Below are 16,523 nucleotides of genomic sequence, written 5' to 3'. Positions count from 1 at the left end.
ATTCTTTCTATTAAAAAGAATAGCTGGCGCTCGAGATAAGTTTTCTCCAAGGTAACCACGTTACATCGGTATTAATTTTTTTCGATTTTCAGGTATAGCAGTAGGTGCAGCTATTCCCACCTTGATGGTTGAGAATGGTGATAAAGATCAAGTCAAGAAGGAATTGTATCAAATGTTCATCCTTCAAATAATTCTGTCTGTTGCTGCTCTAGTTATCGTAATATTATGTGAGTATTTCCTTGCAGCTTTCTACTTCATTCGTTTTCCTTATTGTTTTTGGGAAATCCTTACTTTCTCCTTCAGATGAAATTTTAGAATAAAAGAATGCTGAAGGAAAACTGTGTATAAGATGTAAAAAATAGATTTTCAGTTGAAAAACTCAACAATTAAACTCTTCTAAACTCTAAATTATACACAATTTTTTTCACAATTATTTTCATCGCAATCTTCTTCTTGTTCCAACCCCCAAAATAATATTTTTGGGGTAAAAATGTGTTGCAATAGATGTACGGAACAACGTCGGTCCAGTCATTTGTTTATGTTATCTTCTGATTTTCGATGCTGGAGTCGCTTTTGAAGTCAATGAAATTTGTTCAAAATTCCGGGTGTTGTAGCTCAGTCATCTCGAACATTTTATAGATGCAATTTTTGGTAAAATTACTTATTTCGATGACCTACCTTCTGTCAGTGGCGTAGCTAGTTAGTCAAGTACCTGGTGCAAAAAAATGGGGCCCCCTATTAAATTATTTTCTACAAATTGAGAAACATACTTGAATGAATAATGTTGTTTTGTGAAATTGAATGAAAGATTTATTTATTTATATTAAATATTCGATTGTGGATGACAATAACATATAGAATATCGAAAATAATTTATATAAATTCAAGAAGAAAATAGTCATACCACACATTAATAGAACAGAGCTGGTCAGCAGTTGCTTAAAGTGTGGATATCCAGTATAGTAGATGTAAACATGAACATAGAGATGTTGGATAATCTTTTTCTTGTTGTTTAGGTACCGCCCGATATTCGTAGACAGACTGCTTTTATGAATTCTTGGAATAAATTTCGCTCCTTTCCTTGTCATTTCCAATTCTGTCCTATATTCCAGAAAATACGATTTCAACTCTTTTCTCAATTCGAACAAGGACAAGGATATTTGGCATCCTGAATGGAATACATATTTTCAACAAAGAATTAGATAATAAGAACAGGTAACGGACGTTGCAATACTATGCTTTTCCAATAAAATTCAGTTGAGAGTCGTATATGTAGTTATAAATGCGGGGAACCAGAAGAAACCAGAAATCAATAAATAAAATATTAAATGAGGAAACAGCTCAAATAAATGATCGAGAAATCAATATAGGAGATCTCTTTTTTGTTTCGACCTTGCTCCAATTTTGTTTGAGCTGAAACTTCGAGGGCAAGTATTCACATAGATACCTATAAGTTATCTCATGTATTTAAAAAAAAATTAGTTGAGAGCCAGTAGATTTTCTGATTATGAATCAGTAATTACTTAGTCGAATTTTTTGACATTCAAGTTCACAATTCTGAACTTACGCAGTTTTCAGGTCGAAGCCACCTTCTCCTCCAAGTGCATCACAGGCCTTACTTTCTTCAACTGAAAATAATGAGAATATATCTTTCTGGACGTCATTGAAGAGTTTTGCCAGGAACAGGGACTTCATGTTAGTGCTCCTTTCATTTGGTATCAATTATGGTTTATGGAATAGTTTTGGCGTTTTGTTCAACCAAATATATACAAATTTTTTTCCAGTAAGTTGGCACCACAAAGTTTTGAATTTGAGATTTATTTTCAATATCTATTGTATATTTAGGGTATATTTCACACAAAATATCGCCTTTCCTTGTCAGGTTGGAACCTTTGTGAAAAATGAACGTTGTATAAGATTCAATGGACGACAATTATGTCGTATGTTGTGGCGAAATGCAAATTGAATATTACATTTTTATTAACGTATTAACGAACTATATAAACAAGTATTTAATTTTTTTTTTAGAATGCAGACAATGACTCAGACCTAGGAATACTGACTTCTGCCACTGTTCTATTAGGAGGTTGTTGTGGAAGTGTAATTTTCGGATATCTATTGGATAAAACCCACAAATTCAAGTACGTGTTGGAAATCAATTTTTAGTTAGGAAAGGATTCCGTTATTTTCATTCGATACTGTTGAAAAGTTCGTATTGTACAAATTCATTCAATGTTACAGATTGGTCTCCTTCCTGGTGCTATTCGCTAATCTTCTGGCAACTATAGCTCAAGCCATAACACTTCTATGCAAAAGTAGAATAGGGACTTTCATAGCCGTTCCAATAAACGGGTGAGTTTTTCATGATGTGCGTATAATGTATCCAAATATTTCCTTATCAATGCTAATCCATACACATTCGAAAAAACGCAATTTTATTGTGACTTGCAAAGCGTGATAACATTGCCGCATGAACATTCAAACTCAAATGGATGTTGCGATGAAATTTATGATGACATTTATAAGCAATAGGCTTTTCTAGATGAAAATAAGACAAACCAAATACCTACGCGACAAAAACGATTACAAAGTTGGATTGATGTGGCCGATACTTGATGAAAATCCAGAATTGAACAAAATTATATGACTTTCACGAATATGAATTGTTAAACCCTTGGAACATAGATAACTTTACTCCATTCACTTTATTTTAGCACTCGGTTGGCCATGGAAATTTGACACATTTCACTCTGTATAGTACGAAAGTGTGGGGTTATGAAGCTTGTCAAAACATTTTTGGGTTTTAAATCAACGCTATGTTGCCCGTTCTACGTAAAAGTTTCTGTTATTACGTATTTCATCACAATGTCGAATCTCTTCGGAAAATATGTGACGAACATAATTGAAGTTTATACAAACTGATTGAAGGCATACCAAATCCAGTTATTTGCATGGAAAATACAAGAGATCAGTATAATATCATAATATGCACTAGCTTGAGGACGGTTGATGTTCGTTATCTTCTTTGGCTAAGGTTTGAATACGTTACATCAGTTGTAGATTTCAAAAATATTAACCCGAAGATGAAATGCATATGATGCAGTGGTAGGGAATGGGTATCTCCCGAAGGAATTAACAGATGATTACAAGACTGTTGAACTCTTCAAAAAAAAATCATCTTGCATCAATATAAGTGAAAGGAATTGAAGGAAGTTTCAAGTCAAGATGAATTTCACCTTTGAACAAAAATTTCACATAAATAAACAATCAACAGGACAACTGGCGCTTATTTGTGGCTGTTCATCTTAATACATTGATATAATAATAAGAATTAGGTATTTTTTATTGGTACCTTAAGACATTTACAATGTATAGGAAAAGTCAAATGAAAAATAGAAAAATCAATTTTCGATAACTTATTCTACGATGACATTAACCGAAAATCCTGTAGAAAACTTTTCGCATTAATTCACTCAAACATAAAATTCTCAAATGCCACCACTTTTTTGGGTCTCCCAATAGAAGGAAATTCTATTCTATCTTCCTCTTCATTCACAATCTTTCTGATTGTGGAAATATTCAGTAGAATATAAGTCGTTTAGATTCAGATGAAACATAAAAAATTGATATTAGTTGTGGCAACGGCGTTATGAAATTAACTACATTTTATGAGTGCCAACCTTACTCCGTTCTAGTTACAAAAACTTTAAAAATTATTTCATGGCCAACCGAGTGCTAAAAAAATGTAAATGGAGTATACAAGGAATGAAAAATGAACATTTGTTGTTGTCCAAAGACTGGGCTGTCTCCAATCACAATGGACTAGTTCAGGAACGTTTGCCAACCTTGTAAATAATAGAAAGAACTCTTTCAATGGAAACGTACTTTTTTAAAATTATATTTGTTCCTTTCGGTTGCGTTCATCATTTTACAATCCTTGGAATGTTCCCGGCTCTCAAATCCAAGTGATATAATGGAAAATTTATATTGAATTTTCAAAGTTTTGACATTATTCAGACGTTTTTTCGTGTTTCGTGCATTATATTTCTGGTTTCCTCCATAGACTAATAATTTAGTTATTATAGACTATGGTTTCCACTATTTATACAGGGTGGTCCATATCGTAACCAAGAAATTTTAACCACGTATTCTACATCAAAAATAAGCCCTAGTTTGTCAATAAACATATGTCGAGAAATGTTTCCTCTCCGAGATACGGGGTGTTGAAATTATAGAAAAAAAAGTTTTTTTATTAATAAAAATTTGAGACATAGGTTTTGAGCGTCAAGGAGCACTTTTTGCATAATATCATTTTTTTTTCTATTCTACCAGTGGCGTCCGTACTGCAGCGGGACTGAATATTTTCAGATAAAAAAATTATACGCCAATCGTTTTTCCGACAATAACAATAACTATTCGAATCCTCATTTAATTTGGAGCAAATTTGGTCTCTTGACTTTTTGCTGTACGAGGCACCGTTTCCGGTTGAAAAAATAAAACACATTCTCATGCATGAAGAAATCGCCAAAATTTGATATAGTAAAAATAGTCTTATAATATTATTATTATGTATATACCTATACTTCATTCAAATTTATTTTAGCAGTCGGTTGGCCATGAAATAATTTTCTCAAGTTTTTGTAACTAGAACGAAGTTAGGTTGGCACTCATGAAATGTCGTTAATGTCATAACGCCGTTGCCACAACTAATATCAATTTTTATTACGAAAATTCGAAAATGTCGAAAGTGATTGAAAAAAGGGACAGGGTTTCAGAAAGTGCTATTTAGAATTCAGGTCCGCTCATTCAAATAGTTATACCCTGATATTCTAAAATCCAAAATAAGTCAGACGATAGCGAACATATTCAATGTAAGAGAATTTATATAATGTTTCATCTGAATCTAAAAGACTTATATTTCAGCTGAATATTTCCACAATCAGAAAGATTGTGAATGAAGAGTATGACAAAGAATTTCCTTCTATTGGAAGACCCAAAAAAGTGGTGGTATTTGAGAATTTTATTTTTGAGTGAATTAATGCGAAAAGTATACTACAGGATTTTCGATAAATGACATCGGAGAATAAGTTCCCTAAAATGGATTTTTCTATTTTTCATTTGACTTGTCCTATACAATGTAAATGTCTTAAGGTACTAATAAATAACTAATTATTATAATTACATCAATGTATTAAGATGAATAGCCACAAATACGCGCAAGTTGTCCTGTTACTTGTTTATTCATGTGAAATTTTTGTTCAACGGTGAAGTTGCATCTTAACTTGAAACTTCCTTCAACTCCTTTTACTTATATTGATGCAAGATGATTTTTGTTGAAGAATTTAACATTCTTATAATTATCTGTTAATTCCTTCGTGAGATACCCATTCCCAACCACTGCATCATATGCATTTCATCTTCGGGTTAATATTTTTGAAATCTACAAATGATGTAAGCCAAAGAAGATAACGAACATTAACTCTCCTCAAGCGAGTGCATATTATGATATTATACTGATCTCTTGTATTTTCCATGCAAATAACTGGATTTGGTATGCCTTCAATCAGTTTATATAAACTTCAATTATGTTCGTCACATATTTTCCGAAGAGATTCGACATTGTGATAAAATACGTAATAACAGAAACTTTTACGTAGAACGGGCAACATAGCGTTGATTTAAAACCCAAAAATGTTTTGACAAGCTTCATAACCCCACATTTTCGTACTATACAGAGTGAAATGTGTCAAATTTCCATGGCCAACCGACTGCTAAAATAAAGTTGAATGAAGTATACCATATCAAATTTTGGCGATTTCTTTATGCATGATAATGTGCTTTATTTTTTTTAACCGGAAACGGTGCCTCGTACAGCAAAAAGGCAAGAGACCGAATTTGCTCCAAATTAAATAAGGATATAAATAGTAATTTTTATTGTCGGAAAAACCAGTGGCGTATAATTTTTTTATCTGAAAATATTCAGTCTCGCTGCAGTACGGAGGCCACTGGTAGAATAGAAAAGAAATGATATTATGCAAAAAGTGCTCCTTGACGCTCAAAACCTATGTCTCAAATTTCATAAAAATAATTCAAGCAGTGTAAAAGTTATCAATAAAAAACTTTTTTTTTTCTATAATTTCAACACCCCGTATCTCGGAGAGGAAACATTTCTCGACATATGTTTATATGACAAACTATGGCTTATTTTTGATGTAGAATACGTGGTTAAAATTTTCTGGTTACGATCTGGACCACCCTGTATATAGTCAGTTTTAACAAACTGCTGGCCAAAGATTACACTTGGCCCAGCAATTACGTTCGATTGAATGAGTATTATAAGTAAGTGTGTTCAGAAATATTTTTTTTCCAGGTTCTTCAGTGGAAGTTTGATGGTGATTAGTTACGAATATGCCATTGAAACAACCTATCCCACACCCGAAGCTTTCGGGGCTTCTGTGCTGAATGTAGTTGTCTATATTTTTGCAATAATATTTATAGTTACTCTGAACTTTGTATTTGAAAGTGCTGGATACCTGGTTGGCTTCATAATCATCGTGATTCTAACAGCAATTGGCACCTTCTCAATTCTTTTAGTTTCTCCGGAACTGAAGCGGCGTAACGCTAATTTATTGTTGAACGGAGATCAACAATAGTTACGTCCAATGAACGTATTCTGAAAACAATAGAAATAATTTGGCAGAGTTTTAGTTGAATAAGCTCAAACTGTGATATGGAAAAAAATGAAATGTGTCATATTTAGATTTTTTTTCGAAGCATTGTATGTGTAATATATTGCTTGGACTGAAGTTTATTGATTTTATTTTGATATGAATACTTCACTTTCGGCATTCAAAGACTTTACAAATTCCCTTTCCACAATAGTGCCGTATAAAAAGGTATTCAATAAGTAAAAATTCACAATCACCGCATTAAAGTACCTAATTCTGTTTTGTATGTTAGGAATATATTTCAAATGTCCCCTTCATCAAATAATATTATTTCTGCTGGAAAATTAACCTTTATAGATTTTCCATAAGGAGGATGTGAAATGTCTAATTCAATTAACATTCTGAGTCTTGGTGTCTGTCCGAAATATCATCGTTTCATTATTTAAATCAAAGCTCTTTTATAGGGCATCATAAAAAGTTATAACCATTTAAGGCTTCCATAATGAGCTGAGCCACCCCTGGAAAAACAAAATTACCTTCAGAATAATTAGCTAAACCTGTGACACTACACAGCTGTGGATCTTTCAAACAGACAGATCCAAAGTACCCAATTTTTCAAATTTCACAGATACTTTTCAATTTTTGATCATCAAATTACTAGAAAACGGCGCATTATACGAAAAAATACTCGGAATTTAACTAAATTCCGACTTCAAAGTCGGAATTTAAGGAAAAATATTTTTGAAATATTATGTGGCCCTTCTACGCCTTCGTATCTTTTGACCTCAAGAATTTACTGTTAAAATATTTGTACGAGTCAAAGACTCACCCTGTATAGATCCATTTTTTACGAAACTGATCAAATTTGATTTGATTATTTCATATGCATGTAATTGTGAATGTTGTTACTATGGTTATCTCATTGTTAGCGTTCATAAAGACAATTGTCTTTTATTATTATTATTATTTATTTACTCTTCCATATTTGAGTTCGGAAAAAAAGCACATGCGTGCGGAAAAGAAATAGCAGGGGTTTTCCTGAACTGTTGGGGAAAGTGACTCTTTGCGACTTGAAAAGCTTGTTGGAAGAGGGTTGAATACGCATGCTTGTAGAAAAATAAATTACATACAGGGTGTTTCCTAATGTAATGTAAATATTTATAGGGCTAATTTTTGGGCCCATTTTAAGAAAAAAACTTTATATGGACATATGTCCTAAACGTCTTACCTTTTGAGATACAGGGTGGTAATGTTTTAAAAAATAAATCATTTACTATTAATATCTACAATACCACTTCAGATATTTTAATGAAACTTGTCATACTTGTACTATGAATTAAGAGGCATTTTTTAATTTATCACTTTTTTTTTCATTTCCACCAGTGGCGTTCGTACGTAATTTGACCTACCTATTTTGGCAGACATTGATAGTGCGCCACAGATTTTTCCTGAAATAAAAATTATTTTTGAAATTCCCAATCATTTCTTAGCAAAGTTGATCACTTGATTTTTTCAATCGGATGCACGGCTTTTGGCTTGTAAAAATAAAAAACGTTTCTCTGCATTGAAATAAATTACATTATATATGTAAGTAAGAAAGAATTTTCACTTATCGTAGTGAGCTGTGGTCAAAAATTCAATATTTCTGTTGTCAATGCGGTTGTCATTATTTCGTGTAACAGTTCATCAGTCTTTAAATTCAGTTCTTCGCGTCTTATTTATTTTTGAAAACTTTACCACCCTGTATCTCAAAAGGTGAAACGTTTAGGACATATGTTCATATAAAGTTTTTTTCTTAAAATGGGCCCAAAAATCACCCCCATAAATATTGACATTCAATTAAAAAACACTCTGTATGATGTACTATTTTCATTAAATTCGAAATTATACATCTATCACATAGACCTTCCTGCAAGTACTTTTCATGAATGCAGTAGCAAATTATTTTGTGTGATATTTGCACCTCATCATCGAAATATTCACTTATATTGCAAAATATTATATTTTGTATTATATCTAATGTATTATAGATAATATCATTTTGCATCAATATTTAATTTTTCAGTTTTCCACAAAGATATGATGGTGATGTAGTAAGTAGTCTTTCCAAAAAAGTCATCACATTTACTTCTGGTCAATATTAAGTTCATCATTCAGTTTAAAGATGCCATTAGGTCCTCTAGTTCGTGTTCAAGCGAACTTTTACGCTTAGGTATACTTTGTCGAGAAATCACAGTCCAATTAGATAACTCTCACCGGATACATTTCAATAATCGTTAGGGCAAATTGGAGGTTCGAGCTAGCAATTTGGGCTTCAGAAACAGATAAAGTCTACACTAAAAACAATCCTAACAGATGTTCGGAGCAGGACTGACTTATGAGTATTAGGGTGAAATGCCCAAGTTCTGGGCGTTTTTTACAGGGTTATTTAGATCCTGATGCCTTCACGATTTATCGAATGTGTCTCAGTTTCTCCTCGGTGGCACTGATATTGGAGTCTAGAAAAACGAGACCATGTAACTTGAGGAAAAACTATTTGAAGATACTTTCTTGTTACTTCAATTTTCACGGTTGGAAATATATTCAGTACTCATCCCAGAAAAAGTTTGTAGGTTTTAATTGACCCAGTCGATCCTAGATGGTGCTGATTCCCCTCATATCTATGCGCTATCTGGTTCAATAATATACAGGGAGGTAGGCCGGCAGCACTGAATTATATAAAAATGTTCAAATTCAAAAGCTTATCGCTTCAACCCCAACTCCAATATTTTGAATAAGGAAGATGAGTATGTGATACCTCAGTTCAAAGGCCTTTCTGTTCGGTGTCCAGCATATTTAATTCTATGCATTAAATTCATTCATTTTCGTTCAAATTTCAGACAACTTTGGTTATCTTTCAACCTGCTGTGTAAATCAATCAAATTTTCACTCATTCACGGCTGGTTTCACAAAACTTTGATTGCCGATCAAAAGACTTGACATTCGATCGATTTCCGAAACGAAATCACTGAAAGTTTTTCATTTCTGCATATACAGGGTGCTTCAGAATAAGGTTCCGTAAATTCGGGAACTTCTTCCTCAGATTATTTTATGATACAAAAATTCAATGGCTCTCTGACGCATTGTTTCTGAGCTACAAGATATTGAAATTAAAAAGGCCTTTTACTTTTTTAAACGGTTGCTCAGAAATTGAATGGTCTCGTCAAGATACACAAAGATTGCACACCTCTTAGGCCCATAGTTTGTTATATGAACTAGACCACCTTCAAAATCTCGAAGCTTGTTACAGGTATCTCGGTGAGATTACGCCCATCATTGAAATACACTGCGCAACAAATTAACGCACATTCTGAAAATCTCAATTTTAATGAAAGTTAACTCTACATTGACTTTACAACTTACTATTTTTTATGTTCTCTCGGGAAGGTTTTGAACGAAACAAGACACATTAAATGGAAGAAAAATTCAGAATTTCACCGAATCTTATGTGAAAGAAGAGAAATGACCCATTTTCAAAATACTGAAATGCTGATAAGTGATTTAATACTTGGTATTTCCACCCCTTGAGTTAATTACAGCTCGGCAACGACGGTTCATACTCAAAATGAGTTATCTTAAAATGTTCTGATCTAATCCTTCCCAGATTTCTCCGAGTTGGATTCCTAAGTCATTAAGAGTAGCTGGATGATTTTCTGAACTTCTCAGCCTTCTATTGAGGTTGTCCCAAACCTGCTCAATCGGGTTGAGATCTGGACTTCTTGCTGGCCATTCCATTCGAGAGATTTTAACCTCTTCAAGGTAATCCTGAACGATGCGCGCACGATGGGGTCTGGCATTATCGTCGATAAAAATGAAATTTTCACCAATGTATGGGGCAAATGGCACTACATGCTCTCCAAGAATGTTCCTTATATACTTATCAGCATTCATAGCTCCATTATCAACGACCACTAGGTCTGTGCGAGCAGTCAAATATATTCCACCCCATACCATAATCGATCCTCCCCCGAAACCAGTAGTATTCAGGAAATTGCACTGGGCATATCTTTCATGTGGACGTCTGTATACAAGGGAACGTCGATCACAATGGTAGAGGCAGAATCTAGACTCATATGTGAAGAGAACTCTTTCCCAATCGGCCTCTTCCCAATGGATATGCTCTCTCGTAAAATCCAAACGCGCCCTTCGATGGGCTGGGGTAAGAGCTGAGCCTCTTGCCGCGACACGAGGCCTTAAATCATATTCTCTGAGGCGATTTCTTATTGTCTGAGTGCTAAATTGCACCTCATGAATTTGCTCAAGCTGAATTTGAAGGAGGCGAGCGGTTGCAAACCGTTGTCCCAACGAAGAAACTGCTTGGATGGCAGTTGTTACCCGTGGTCTACCCTCTCCTGGTCTTCGGACATTCATACCTGTCTCCCTAAATCGCTGCAACATTCTGGACACACTTGTATGGGAAACTCCAAACCTTTCTGCAATTCTTGTGTATGTCCACCCTTCTTCTCGCAAAACTACCGCTTGGGCACATTCCTCTTGGGTCAAATTGCGTGTTTCGCGTTGCATAGCGATCGAGTGTAGAAAATCAAACGAAAGAAAAACTATTGATCACTAGAATTGATCGAGAACAACTGATTTTAGAATGGAGCCAATATATTCAAAATCTGATAATAGCATCTTTTTTTATTCCTGCTGGGAAAAAACGTCTGTATTGAAGAAAACCGTTGAAAGTGGATAACATATGCATGCATAATTCTGATAGAAATAATTATCATTGAGAACACCTTCAGTTGTAGAATAAATTTGAGATTTCCATAATGTGCGCTAATTTTCTTGCGCAGTGTACATAATTGAAAACTCTACAGATTCAGTTTCAAAGTTGAAAGATGACTATTTACTGGATTTGTTTGATGGTTATTTCCTGTTCACAAGTAGGAATGTATAACTTCTTTATATGTATCATAAAAAGCAGTTAGAATGAAATGAGCAAATTTACAGTGTTATCAAGGATTCAGTTGTCTGATATAATTGATTTTATATTCGACAAGACTTACTGTCAATATGAGGGACAATTCTTCGAACAGAATAAGGGATCGGCGATATGTGAAACCCTGCTTCACCAACTTTTGGTGAAGTAATAATGCACACACTTTCGTCATATGTTTGTGCAGGTGTAGATTTTCACATCCTCTTTATACATATTAATGTGGATGACATTATCACGGCCATACGTAAAAACAAGATTCAAGTAATGTTAAATTTTTCAATCAAGATTTGAAATTCATATACACAGTATAAAATTTGCCGGTGTAAACTTTTACACCCTGATGTGATTCGAACATTCTTCACTGAATGGTGTTAACTCTGACACCATTGACTGTGGTCAATCTGAAAAACTCCGTTTTGTATGGTTCCACAATTGCCCAAAGACATATTCAATATTGTACTCCGTTTGGTGTTCAATATTGAATCCTCAAGTGGTTAAGACAACACCGTACTACCCTGTACCAGTCACCAGAGCGTATTAAAACAAAGACGCCATATTTGCCATATGAAGTAACGCGTCGTGCGTCGTTCCAGATCTTTGGTTCCAGTTTCCAGTCCTGCCATAAGTCTTTTTGGAGTCGGAGGTTAAGAGGTCGCATCCAGACCTTTTGAAGCCTATTAGATATGTACTTAAATTATCGGACATCAGGGAACCGCCATATTTCTCTGGTAACAGGATAGTGTATTATTGATTGAATAGTGAAGTGTGAAGTGTGATACAAAGTAGGTGTTCATCAATATAGAATACCGAAACATTGAAAAATGGATGTTGGTAGATAAAAATATCAATTACACGGATGTTATTCTGATCAGTGAGTATAACAATAGTTTCGTTGCTTTCCGTAGTCCTTGTAAGTTGTAATTATCTACTAGGAATTCAGACATTAAACTATCATCCAAATTATCTAATAGGTATATAGGTAGAACCAGAACCTTTATGCTTCTTCTCTTTCTACATTTCTACATTGATACAAATGTGTTTCAGGCCTCAACAAATTCACATCACAACAGTTCTACTGGATTGGAAAAGGACGATTTTAAACTGGCAGATGAAAGCGGCTTCCTGATTGATCAGGGAGAATTCTCAAACTTTCTGGAACTGGTTTCAGTAAGTTGTTTGTAATATTTTATTTTTGTTATGTTCAAATACTATTTTCTGTACTGTTTCAAGAAGTGTTTTGAGTAATTATATACCTCTATGTTTGTTTTAAGGGTACATAATAGTAGCATACATTTGAATATGAATATTTTATGATTATCATCCAGAGTCTTTTTGTTGTTTTTTATTGGAGAATAAAGAATTTTATATAATCACCATGTTTTTTTCACCTCTTAGATCCACCATTTTTGTTGGTTCCATACACTCTTTAGTGTCAAAAATTGATACTCTGTATGGTGAATTTAAACATTATCAGTTGAAGAAATTACACCACTAGGTGCTCTTTATACACCGTAAAAAATGATTTTTTACACCTCCCGGAAGACAAATAGACACCATCGGTAAATAAATATCAACAACTACCGGTGTAAAATATATTCACCAACACAGTGTTAATTTTACACTGCACATACGTTGTTAAATCAACACAAAAATGGTGTGTATGGATATAGACACCGCCGGGTGTTATTTTGGTGTTAAAAATCTCCTCGATTTTCTACTGTGTACGAAGTGGAGAATAATGGTATCATCCCTTCTTGGATATACAAGGCTACTGGTGACGTAAGGGACAACGGCTAAGTGAAGATAGAGGATCTCAAACTGGAATGAGAATTTGGGTTTCAAATGTCCCATAGGGGTATCATTTCAGAGATATAGGATGATTTATGAAAAAATGCTAAATCTATAAACTCCCATATCTTCGTTAACATGGTAAATTTTTCGCTGATATTTCACCAGCTTATTTCTATAGGCATTCACCGTCAGCACAAGAAAAAATAGGAAAAATGGCGTGTATTCAAAAATTTCAATTCACTGGTCAGGTAAGAAATATCACACGGTATATGAAATGAATTAAATACAAATCGAAATTTGAGAAGAGTGAAAAAACTGATCATTAATTCTCAATTGATTTATTTCTCCATTAACAATTATTATTCACTGACAGAAATCTTTTATATTGAAAATCTGATTATTTATATTGACATATGTAGAAATAGTTATATTGGTGCAGTCTGATGTCTAAGTCGGATAAATAAATGATTTCCTCATAATAAGATTTCAACTCTGTAAGAAACCAAAACATAACTAAAAAAAATATTTGTTGGGCCATATCCTGAAACAGATATTTCTGGAAGAAAGTAGTACAGTCAGCCAAGAGCCACCCTGGGTTGTAGAGCTAACCGAAGAAGATATTTCCTATATACCCATATTGGAAATTTTTCAGTAGTAAATAATCGTTTTTCTGTGTGTACTATTTGATAAGGCATAGATGAGTTGTTTCGTTAGAGTCGGAACAAAAATAAATCACCCTATTTAATTATGCACGAATTACTGTAATCTCATTGAAATGGTTGTTTCTGATATATTGAATAAATAAGGAATATACGAGAATGCCTGGTTCGAATAAGAATTCCTCAAGAGGTGTGTCGAATAGAAGTTGATTTTCCTCAACATGTTCCACTTTCTATTACTTCTATCAAGGAGCTTCATATTTTTTCCACATAATTAAGATCGTGAGAAGATCCATAGTTTGTCAAGAAAATAGCAAGATGCAATTTGCACCTTATATTCATATTCGCAGAGAAAATAGTTCACATAATTTGACGAATATCATGAGTTACTAAAAACGAGTGTCAAATTCTCAAAATATGGAAGTATAATAACCACAAATCCCTGAGCGCAAAGTGCCAATTCCACCCTTGAGCGGTTTTTCACCATCGTAAACTGTAGTAGGCCGTTCAAGTATGGTTTCCCAAAGAACGGGAAGGTTGTGTTTCATAAGACCCTCGCAGGAGTTGATCTGATGTATAATGCATATGATATATTTCAACATGCTGAGATCCAATTTTGAGTAAAATTTATGACTATATTCTCGTCATCAGAAGCTTACGCCAGCGAGCCGTAGACATTTTCATTCTTGGATATTATCTTTTTGAAATAAATGCTGAGTTTCAATCAGTATTATGCTTCAGGGCTATGAGGTCTTTGATGTGCTCTGTTGATTTTGCTTCCTTTTCTTCTATTTTTATTTTTGAAGTTCATTCTTTGATCGAAGTTTTTATGATCTCAGTCAGCTACTTTCTGTTCTAGCTCTTTTCTGTTGCGCATCTCTCTTATTCTTGTGAGTTCTTCTGCAGTTTCCGTAAATTCTTTCCAATTGTGTATAGTATACTTTTTCTTGGAGTTTCCTCCTCTGATAGTGAATACCACAATTATGATTTTTTGTGAATTCATCTACGACTTCCAGAGTTATGTTGTCGCTTATATTTTTTAAGGGCAATATAAGTTCGAATATTAATCAGGATCCAATAATGGACATTTCATATTAATGAAAAAAAATCATTGTTGCTGAACAACCAGCCAAAATAAGTGAGCAGAAGAAAAATTAGACGTAATGGTTCATCATGCGGCGCAAAATATATTCAAGCTAGGTCATTCAAGAAAAAAATGCCAAACATTCCTAAAAGGCTAAAATCTTTGGAGTAAAAAATTTATCTTAATAAACCAAATGCAAAATTACATGGAGATGCACACTGGTATTACACTTCAGTGGATTTTGCAATGTAGTTTCTTGTATTTTAGTGTGTCATAATAAACTGTTTTAAGCCATACTCACTATATTACCTACTATTGTTATTCCTATGTGGATTAGAATTATTAACTACATATTATTTTTTTATATTTCAGTGTAGTTCAATGAACTATATGGCTAAAGTATATTATTATGTTTTTATGAACGCGAACTGTGAAATTGCGATTGAAACCAAATTTGAACGTGGTTGGGACTGTAACGCACTAAAAATTGTCTCAAGAATGGCTGCTACGTCTGAACACCTGCTTGTGCTGAGTCGTGGTAAGATATGTCTAGGTAGAAAGAGCATTGGATCAGTTATTCTTTACCGCGTTGCAATACCATGTATGCGTTGCATCATAGTAAACAATGCCAATACACTGCCCAGAGCAATCGGAAAGGCCTTAAATTTTTGACATTTACCAAACGCAAATGTAAACGAATCCACGTCAGTTTATATGAATTACAGTGAGGTTAGCACTGATCACAGACAGGATTCGGTAAGACTGATTCAACTCCCCGGCCTGCTAGTATTCCCTGACTATTTTGCTCATTCTTTTCTATCTCTTTTTCTATTTTCTTGAAAAGTTAATTTCTTGAGGAATTTTCCTCTGTTTTCAATTTCTCTCAGTAAGTATTTGATTAGATAATAATAATAATAATAATAATAATTTTATTCATTCTTTAGGACAGGTTACATCTGTATAGAACACGTCAGAAATGAAAACAAAATGAAAAATTAAGAAAAATAGATTAATACCCTAGTAACAAAGAAAAGTAAATGAAAAAAATCCATAAACCTCAAACAATAGAAAAATTCAAAAATTCACCAACACTATAAAAACAATTCACAATCAATAATTCCTTTATTTCTCTCTTGAATTCTCTGTACTCCAAAACTTTTAACTTCTCTGGAAGATGATTAAAAAGCTTGATACCACAGTACATGGGTGAGTGCTCAAATTTAGTTGTTCTATGTTTTGGAATACAGAGAATATCCTTATGCCTGGTATTGTAACAATGAAAATCAGAGCATTTCTTTAGTGAACCAATGTTTCTTTTAATATATAGTAAACATTCA

The 16,523-nt window shown here is 33.7% G+C and overlaps 1 protein-coding gene across 2 annotated transcripts; it reads left to right on the top strand.

The window, feature by feature from the left end:
* The first annotated feature begins 63 nt into the window (after positions 1-63).
* On the top strand, positions 64-6,806 carry LOC123318807 (uncharacterized MFS-type transporter C09D4.1-like). Of its 2 annotated transcripts, none has more exons than XM_044905547.1 (5): positions 64-227; positions 1,572-1,783; positions 2,029-2,141; positions 2,242-2,352; positions 6,371-6,806. In XM_044905547.1, the coding sequence occupies exons 1-5, from the start codon at positions 125-127 to the stop codon at positions 6,651-6,653; spliced, it is 822 nt and encodes a 273-aa protein (XP_044761482.1). In that variant the 5' UTR covers positions 64-124; the 3' UTR covers positions 6,654-6,806. The 2 variants fall into 2 exon arrangements, with proteins under 2 accessions (XP_044761482.1, XP_044761483.1); XM_044905548.1 differs by having other exon boundaries at positions 74-227; positions 1,579-1,783.
* The last annotated feature ends 9,717 nt before the right edge of the window (positions 6,807-16,523 follow it).

Source organism: Coccinella septempunctata, chromosome 8 (assembly GCF_907165205.1).
Source record: "Coccinella septempunctata chromosome 8, icCocSept1.1, whole genome shotgun sequence".
Classification (NCBI taxonomy): Eukaryota; Metazoa; Arthropoda; class Insecta; order Coleoptera; family Coccinellidae; genus Coccinella; species Coccinella septempunctata.
The sequence above is the reverse complement of the archived record's forward strand: the minus strand, read 5'-3'. Positions and strand labels throughout refer to the sequence as shown.

Bases quoted from the DNA above. Each gene is read 5' to 3' on its own strand.
- LOC123318807 (XM_044905547.1), top strand. From the start codon at position 125: ATGGTTGAGAATGGTGATAAAGATCAAGTCAAGAAGGAATTGTATCAA. The intron at 228-1,571 runs GTGAGTATTTCC...GAACTTACGCAG, and splicing joins TCTAGTTATCGTAATATTAT to TTTTCAGGTCGAAGCCACCT. The intron at 2,142-2,241 runs GTACGTGTTGGA...TCAATGTTACAG, and splicing joins GATAAAACCCACAAATTCAA to ATTGGTCTCCTTCCTGGTGC.